This window comes from Mandrillus leucophaeus, unplaced genomic scaffold, assembly GCF_000951045.1.
Source record: "Mandrillus leucophaeus isolate KB7577 unplaced genomic scaffold, Mleu.le_1.0 Scaffold649, whole genome shotgun sequence".
NCBI classification, from domain to species: Eukaryota; Metazoa; Chordata; class Mammalia; order Primates; family Cercopithecidae; genus Mandrillus; species Mandrillus leucophaeus.
In genome coordinates, this window is record NW_012107019.1 from 21,827 (window position 1) to 31,183 (window position 9,357).

The window sequence follows — 9,357 nt, forward strand, 5'->3', positions numbered from 1 at the left end:
GATCTTGGCTCACTGCAACCTCCACCTCGCGGGTTCAAGCGATTCTCCTGCCTCACCCTCCCAAGTAGCTGGGACTACAGGTGTGCAACACAACCCCGGGCTAATTTTTGTATTTTTAGTAGAGACGGGGTTTTGCCATGTTGTCCAGGGTGTTGTCAAACTCCTGACCTCAAGTGATCCCCCCACCTCAGTCTCCGAAAGTGCTGCGATTATAGGTGTGAGCCACTGCACCCAGCTCAACATGAATTTTGTTGGGGACAAATCACATCCAAGCCACACCATTCACTAAACCTCGTGTCTAGAAAAAGGAGACTTTTAGAGCTCCTATAGGCTTAGGAAGCTGCCTGGCACCCTCAGCAGGAGCAGAGCTGCCATTGCCCCGAACCCTGTGGACCCCTCCTGTGGGAGATCCACTGTGGCCAGTGGCTTGGCCCATGAGCACCTGATTTCCTCACTGCCACTGTTGAGGATCTGGTGGCTGATACCCTGGTGGGTAATGAAGCCAACAACAGCCACAAAAGGTGCAACTATATTGTAATATAATATAAAGTGTATATATAAAAATTATACATAATAGGCATTATAGAGTGTAGGCACATATATATATAAATATTCTGGCCAAAGACGTGTATTCAAGTGGTTACTAGTTATTAAATATTCATGATCAGACTTATTTATAAATACATTTTATTACAAACACAATTACCCATCTCAGATGAAACACCTAATCTGTCTAATGATTACACACTTTACAGAGCTTCATAGAGTTATCAGTGGCTGAATAAATGCTTTTCAAGGTAAAATATATTCCACATGAAGTCTTATCCAAGAGATAGACTCAAAACCCTTGTAAGTCTTTTTTCTTTTTTTTTTGTTTTTTTTGTTTTTTTTGTTTTTTTGAGATGGAGTTTCAATCTTTCGCCCAGGCGGAAGTGAAGTGGTACAATCTCCGCTCACTGCAACCTCCAGCCCCCAGGTTCAAATGATTCTCCTGCCTCAGCCGCCCGAGTAACTGGGATTACAGGCACCCACCACCACATCTGGCTAATTTTTGTATTTTTAGTAGAGACAGGGTTTCACCACGTTGGCCAGGCTGGTCTCGAACTCCTGATCTCAGGTGATCCACCTGCCTCGGCCTCCCAAAGTACTGGAATTACAGGTGTGAGCCACCATGCCCGGCCTGAACCCATGTAAGCCTTGCAAGCACTTTCATGGACTGCATTAAGATAAAAATGGGTGTCTCCCTCCTTCCCAGTGAAGTAAAAAAAAAAGTTAAAAATGGGTGTCCCATCAAATGCAACAATCTTAACCTCATTCTCATGAGTAGCAACATTTGAGGTTTTCTCCTGTTCATCAAAAGCTCAAACGACACGCTCTGCTGCCTGTGGCGTTTTCATAAAGAGCTGGCAAGAGGCTGCCTAACTCACCTGAAGTACAATCAGATGTACTGTCTTTGAGACATCAGTTTACCACTTACCAGCCATGCAATCCTATCTATTTATGTATTCCATCTAAGTGGCAGTTTCCTCATATAAAATAAGGATAATGAGTTCCTCCATTGTTGAGTTAGCCCAAAGAATAAGTCACTTGGAGCCTATAACCTGCTGTTAGCACAGGGCTTGGCACAGTGTGCCTTGAGTAAACAGTGCATCTGTCTGCTGTATACTCCAGATACTCACGTGTGCCTCCCAAAGATGCACCTGGGCTGGGTCCTCATGTAATTCCTGGATTATTGTGTCCCAGGCTACGAAACCACACCCTACTGAGCTTTGTAGAGCACCAATCAGAGGAGGAGGACGGAGCTGGGAGAGTGAAGTGCAATCCACGCTGGTTTCCTCTCTTCCCCACTGCCTGGTGACCCATACACTCCACCTCTTCCCACCATCAGTCAAGGCAGCAGGACCTGGCTTGGTTTTGCCTGCTTTGCAAAGACAACCTAAGAATGAGATAAATACTACTGGGATTGTGCTTAGAATTCATTGAATTTGTGCTTCTATAATACAAAAGCCTTCATTGTCACATAATGTCCATTAATACCCATACTTAGAGAACTTTCATTGGTCATACGTCACCCAAACAAATTTTGGATTTACTATAGAAAGCCATGAAGCACCCTAAGCATTAGCTCAGTAAGCACAGACCATGGTGATTCACACCTGTCTGAGTCAGGGACTGACATAAGATTGCACCATCCCCTGTGCAGGGATGTGGGGCACAAGGGGCCAGAAGGGGCTGGGGTGGGGAGAGGGTTTCAGTGGTGGGATTTTTCTCTAAGGGTTGTGCTGCCTTCTCCCCTGTGGGCATCCCAGCTTTTGGAGAGCACCCAGGATCTGGAACTTACTCCTTTCTGCCTGTTTGCCACCACTCTAGACCCTACAGTCCTCTGCATTTCCACCTACCCTGCACCTAGAGCTCCCCGCGCACCCCAGGGGACCACAAAGGATGGTTAACTGGGCACCTGTCTCCAAAGAGTTACTCTCCTCTCTCAAATACCCGTTCATACTTGGCTTAATCTTTCAAGATACATTTTATGACCTATAGCAGCAGTATATTCACTTTATTGTAAGTAGGAATTAGGAATATAAATGCAAAAAAAAAAAAAATGTCACATTTTCTCTTCCCATTCTACAGAATAGAATTTTTTTGCTCCATTACATAGGAGCTCGCACTTCCCTGCCTCCCTGTGAGATGCCATGCACCTGTTGCAGCTGCCAGCAGTTGTTGCCCCATGACCATTCCCCTGCTCTACCCCTTGCCCCAACACACTCCCTCTTCCCTTCCCAAAGGAACCCAGTCTTGTGCAGGGGGTTGCCTTCCTCCACACAGCCACAGGCTCGGACACTTCCCTGTCCCTGCTGGTCTTGGGACAAGCAAGGCGCTTCTAGCGGATGGGACAGGAGGGGAGGCTGCTGAGAGGCTTCTGGGAAGCATTTCCTGTTGAAGGGGATTATGGCACACCCTTCGTGGGAGGAGAGGGGATGCCTGGTGTCCAGCACCTGGGCCAGCGGCAGCTGCCTCCACTAGCTGACAGCAAGCTCGGGCTGGGTCTTGCCTCCTGCGGGACTTAGAGAAGCTCCCCTGTAGGCCAGCTGACTCCAGAGTTCCTTCCTTACAGCTCAAGACACCCAAGTTGATGTAACCCACAGTTTGAGAAACACTTCTAGAAAATTCACCTGGAGAGACCCAGCTCAGCTTTCCCTGCTGAACTTTGGGATGACACAGCTGGGACCATCCACAGTGACTCACTGCAAGAAAAGGGTGGCAGGAGGAGGAATAACGACTGTCCCCACACAGCCTCATGAACATTTCATGGGCACCCCGGACACATGCTCATCTTACCAGCACTTAAATATTTATTTTAAAAATCCACATCACTTTGCTTTAAAAATGTTTATTTAGCGCCTGCAATGTACAAGGCACTGTGTTTGGCGCCATGAGGAATACAGAAACCAACAAGGCATGATTCTCGCCTTAGGAAGCTCACAGTCTAGCGTGGGAAATTAGAAATTGCACATGCACACAGGTAACTGTCACACCAGGCAGGAAGCACTAAATGCTGAGATTGATACCAACATTACAAGAACCCAGAGGAAGAAAACACTATTTGGGGATGAGAATGAGATTAGAGAAGGTCCCTTAGAAGTAGGGGGTTTAAACATGACAGATCAAATGTAGATAGGAAAAAATTCAGAGGAAAATGTAATCAGGGAAGGCTCTAATTGAAACCAGAAGCAGGAGGTACTTCTGTGATATGATGGAGGCAGAAGAAGCCCGCTGGGTTGGATTCAGAGGGGAGGGGAGGGGAGGGGCAGGAGGGAGTAGAGTGGGAGGGGAGGCTGGAAAGATGCATGGGGATCAAGACGGGAAGGTGAGTATGTGAGTATGTGTGCCAGGCAATGGCGTTTCCATTTCAATGGAGGTTTCTCAAAGAGAGGTGATCTGGCTGCAGAAAGCTTAATCTGGTGACAGTGGCTTTAAGAATGGGGGAACAAGGGAAGGAGGCCAGTTTGAAAATGATAACAAGGGTCTGGACTCGAGTGATGCGGCAGTGACCATGAGAACAGAGCAGTTGCAGGTGGAAGATGGAGACAGAACTGGGGAGATCCGGTGGAGGTGAGGCAGGCAGAAAGATGATGGCAGGTTTGTACCTAGAGACGCATGATCCATTCACAAAGCCAGGGAAACCTAAACAGGAAACACTCTGAATTTGAGGAGAGGAGGGTAGGGCTGAGTCTGAGACATGGCTGGCCTCCAGGTGGAGGGGTCAAGCAGGCAGGTACAAGCTGGATGAGAATTCAGGGCAGAGGGCAGAGCTGGAAACAGACCAAAAGCTGTCATGCAGTGGCGAGGCTGGAAGCAGTGGCACAGGCCGAGGGCTGTCTCGCCGGAGAAGGGTGGGTACAGCACAACCCTGTGGCCACGTTTTCCTCACATAGGAAATTCCCACAGAACACTGAGAAGGGTGACGATGCCTCCCATGAACAGTGCCGTGTGTCTCTGCGTCCCCGATTCCACACCTGAGAAACAATGTCTTCAGCTGTGTGATGACAAGTAGGAACACTGCCTCCACTGTGGAGGGTCATCTCTCCAATGAGAGTTTTTAAATTTTTCATTATTATTTATTGTGAAGAGTTTTCTGTAATGAAACTGTTTCTTCTGAAGATTTCAGAAAAGCTTTCGATGTCTGTCACCTCACCATGTCTAAGAGGTGGAAGGGAACTGAAAGTCATCTTCCCGCTCATTTCACAAGTGAGGAAGCCAAGGCCCAGGCGGGCCAAGGGTCTTGCCCAGCATCTCACCCAGCAGGGATGGCTCAGCTGCACCCATGAGCAAGGACAGTGCCTGCCCTCCCCAAGTCACTCCCCTGGGCAGTGGCTGCCATCCAGATGCACAGAGAGATGGGGAGGAAGGAAGATGGCGGACAGACAGACAGATACATAGGCAAGAGGGAATGGGAATAACACATAGATATTTTAACTTTTCGAGAGAGGAAAAGGAAAAAATGGCTTGTGATAGACATTTTTTGGACCCACCAAAGCCTTGCATATCTGAAAAGAAAATTACTTTGGCTTTCTGGAAACATTACACTGCATTTAATCAAAAAAATAGACTAAATTATGACACATCACATCCAGTAAGCTTCATAGCAGCCGCAGTAGGAGTGACGGCATTTCATGTTGGTGTCCGCATAAGCGTGGAAAGGAAGTTTGCAGGGAAATAAGGTCAGCAAGAACCAGACCTCAGATTGTTTCACCCAACACAGAAGAAAAACACCCACGGCAATTCCCTTTTGGAAAGTTAAAGCTGATCTCCTTGGAATGAAGTTCCAAATACATCCATTTCCACAGAAGATGGAGGAAAAAAGACAATTACATTTCAAATCTGTAAGTCACAAATAGACAGGCAGAGTTCTGGCGAGCCGTGTCACAGTTAACCAGTTTGAGGACATCAGCGTCTTCCCCCAGAGTCTGTAAACACACAGCTAGTCGATTTCCTAGTGAATGCTTCCCTTTAACGAAGGCCGCTTCAGTCCACCCTGCAGGCCTGCTAGAGTCTTCCAGCAGCACATCTCAGTGGCAACCATCAGATTTTCCAAAAAATCTTCTTTCTATAGAGGATGTAGGCAATGAGCACCCAGAGGGCAGTGGCAACGAGGTTCTGAGTCAGGTGCTCCTTGTGGGACTGGTTGTCTTTCAGCTTCCACTGAAAGGGGAAGTAGTTCTCAAACACCTCGTGGCCGACGTACACCAGAATAGAATTCATTCCTTAAGGAGAGAGACATACAGAAGATCATGTTTCTCACAGATGAGTCATATCTGACCGTCTATTTAATTCTTGAAACCAGTTCAATGAAAAAACAAAAAGTGTGCACTTCCATTGCTGGCTACTGCCAAAAATAAGTAATGCATATCTTAGGTATTTAAGTATAAACCATATAAAAAATTATTGAAAGGCCTGGTGCAGTGGCTCACGCCTATAATCCCAGCACTTTGGGAGGCCAAAGTGGGTGGATCGCTTAAGGCCAGGAGTTCGAGACCAGCCTGGCCAACATGGTGAAACCCCGTCTCTACTAAAAATACAAAATTGGCTGGGTGTGGTGGGGTGCGCCTGTAATCCCAGCTTCTTGGGAGGCTGAGGCACAAGAATCACTTGAACCTGGGAGGTGGAGGTTGCAGTGAGCCTAAATCACACCACTGCACTCCAGCCTGGGCAACAGAGCAAGACTCTGTCTCAAAAAAATAAAAAGGATATTAGAAAATATTCATTTTATAACAGCGTAATTCTTGAATACTAAATCTCAAAGGAAAGCTAAAATTGTTGTTATAACTTATATTTTCTAGGCAGAAAATCTGCCTAGAAATGTAACTATTCCTCGAATCAAACAGCTGAAATGAGGCATTGAAATGATCTGGTGTGTTTCTAAGTCCTTGGGTGGAACTGCATCCAAATCATTCCATTTATCCCTTGATATGACCTCTTGGTATTTCCTCTAATGCACAATCTCTACGGTAGTGGATTTATATTAAGAAAGCAAGCATAGTCCCATTATTAAGAACCAGAAACTGGATAATGTGCCCCGAATCATTTCTGCTCCTCCACAATTTGGTATAGCCTGAAGAAACAGGTGGAGTCACAAACTGTCATACAAGGACTCCACAACCTACATGGGTGAAAATGGGGTGGACTGCTTCGGAGCAGGCCAGTGACACCTGGTGTGACCTGGGACAATGTGGCCCCTGCTGCTTCCTCCCTCAGCCTGGCTTTTGGACACCTGCCACTAGGGCAGTGGCTCAAGACCCCAGCACCGAGGATGCTCCAGCGGTCCCTGGGCCCACCCCCCTGGTCACCACCCCAGCTATGTTTGGGGCTGGAGGTGACTTACCTGGATAAAAGAATGGGGTTCCTGTCCACAGCCCCTTCACATCCACAACCGGATACAGGACCAACAGGATGAAGAAGGCAAAAGAACTGAGCGTGGTGACATACGAAAGGGACCTGGGAGGGGTGGAGGAGGCGTTTCAGTGCTTGTGCAGAACGAATCCAGTTTCAACATGAACAATCATCCATAAAATCATGCTTTTTCCATACATACCAGAGGTTCTTGTTTACTGGAATAAAGCCTTCATTTTCAGAAACTTTCGTCAGAACAACAGAAATGAGCCCCTATAATGGGGAAGAGAAGGATGTTAACATTTTATATTATTATCTCAGAAAACATTTGCTTTCAACATCAATATATATTAGTTATTTAATCACGTAGAAAAGGCTGAAATTTTTCTCTTTTAACTGGAAACATATTTTTTAAATGTATGAACTAAAAAATATTCTCCCAAAATCTCATCACCATTCTACTGAGTTGAAGAGGGTAAGCTTACTGATTAAATGACAGTGACTCCAGAGAAGAGGCATGACTGCGGTCAGGATGAAATACACGGACAGTCAACCTTGCAACTCTCTTTCCCATGTAATCTGGAAGTTGATGTCTGCAACCTGGTCTGATTTGCCCAGTCTCTCTGATACACCACTCCACATAGAGCCCATGCTTCACATTTCTTCAGGCATTCCTGGCTGTCTGATGGCAAACACTGTCTTATTGATAAAGACATTTTCCTAAGAAAATAAATCTGTACATTTAGGTGGAAAGATTTGTTCCTCTCTGCTATTCAAGTGAAGAAAATGGTACCTGCTGCCATGTGGTGACAATGGCTATCTCAGTGTTGCTGAAGATTTTATTCCTTTTAAATATACATGTGAAGGAAAGGAATTTCAGTGAGGAACGCTGCTTACTTACAAGAATACAACACCAAGCAGTGAATCGAATCAGGACGTCTTTGGTCTGAGCCTTGTAATACAATAGTATTTTTCCTGCCTGGAGGAGATAACACAGTGTGACCAAAAGAATCGCCAAAGGGATATTTTTATTTCATATTCATCCACTGTCTTAACTACGCGACAAAGAGATTCACTTGCTGGGCATGCTACTAGGTGCTGGAATTACAGGGAGGAGGGAAACATCACCCCTGCCTTTGACTAGTGGAGGCTGAAGGAGGACCAGAGATGAACGCCCTCTCTGGGAAGGAGGAGGCATCAGAGAGGAGGAGGCATCAGAGAGGAGGAGGCATCAGAGAGGAGGAGGCATCAGCATCAGAGAGGAGGAGGCATCAGAGAGGAGGAGGCATCAGAGAGGAGGAGACATCAGAGAGGAGGAGGCATCAGAGAGGAGGAGGCATCAGAGAGGAGGAGGCATCAGAGAGGAGGAGACATCAGAGAGGAGGAGGCATCAGAGAGGAGGAGACATCAGAGAGGAGGAGGCATCAGAGAGGAGGAGACATCAGAGAGGAGGAGACATCAGAGAGGAGGAGACATCAGAGAGGAGCCACAGAGGTGAGGCCAGAGCACCAGAGGGTCCCGGTAGGAAGAGGCTCCTGGGCAGAATGGGGCAGCAGGCACAGAGCTCGGGGGAAGCGTGAGAGCCACACCACATCTCCAGTGCTGCGAGGAATGCGGAAGCCCAGGGTGTAGGGAAAGGAGGAGAAGAGGCGCCTGGGCAGGCTCCGTGGCTCTCACTTCCAGGCAGGGCCCAAGGAGAATTCTCCACAAAGGTGACAAGGGTCCCCTTAGACAGGCTTGTTCGGTGACCCAGTCTGAGCAGCACTAGGAAGAGGGACCGGAACAGGGAGGAACCAGAGGCAGGGTGGGGGAGGCAGGGAAACATTTAAAAACAGTGAAATATGGACTTTACATACAATCCTTCTGAAATTAGGAATTCATTTTTGAAAATATCAAAGGTTAAGAAGCTTTAAAAATAATTTATAGTAATAGCTAATATTAATCAATGTTTTTATGTGCCAGTTCTTGGAACTTTACATGAATTAACTTATTCAATCCTTGCAACACCTTTCTGAAGTAGGTGCTGTTGAAGCACAGAGTGGGTCAGCCACACGCCTAAGGTCACCCGGCTGGGAAGTGGCAGAGCTGGACACAAACCCAGGTAGTGTGGCGCCAGGTCTGCACTCCTAGCCCCCCCAGTGGACTGACCACTCCAGGGACACAGATCTACCTAGAAAGCATATGTAGGGATTACATGGATGTACGGAAAAGCACAATATCCACCAGAAAGTGCTACAGAGATAAAGGCAGTATTTCTAAATGCAAAATTATTTCATCACCAAAATGTACAGCTGGCCCTTGGACAACACAGGTTTGAACTGTGTAGGTCCGCTTATACGCGGATTCTCTTCCACCTCTGCTACCCCTGAGACAGCAAGACTGACCCCTCCTCCTCCACCCCTCCTCCTCCTCCACCCCTCCTCTTCCTCCTCCTCCACTCCCTCCTCTTCCTCCTCTTCCTCCTTC

The 9,357-nt window shown here is 47.1% G+C and overlaps 1 protein-coding gene and 1 pseudogene across 2 annotated transcripts in view; both read right to left on the reverse strand.

The window, feature by feature from the left end:
- Nucleotides 1-3,375: 3,375 nt before the first annotated feature.
- LOC105554540 lies at nucleotides 3,376-4,583 on the reverse strand (annotated as a pseudogene). The gene is made up of 2 exons (XR_001008344.1): nucleotides 4,489-4,583; nucleotides 3,376-4,411 (listed from the first exon to the last, which is right to left on the reverse strand). The product of XR_001008344.1 is annotated as an uncharacterized LOC105554540 (transcript).
- Nucleotides 3,789-9,357, reverse strand: part of HGSNAT (heparan-alpha-glucosaminide N-acetyltransferase) — a 48,985-nt gene continuing 43,416 nt past the window's right edge. The window contains 4 exon segments of the mRNA XM_012001056.1: nucleotides 3,789-5,765; nucleotides 6,884-6,996; nucleotides 7,094-7,164; nucleotides 7,793-7,870. Coding sequence (XP_011856446.1) covers nucleotides 5,584-5,765; nucleotides 6,884-6,996; nucleotides 7,094-7,164; nucleotides 7,793-7,870 — 444 coding nt within the window. The 3' untranslated portion in view covers nucleotides 3,789-5,583.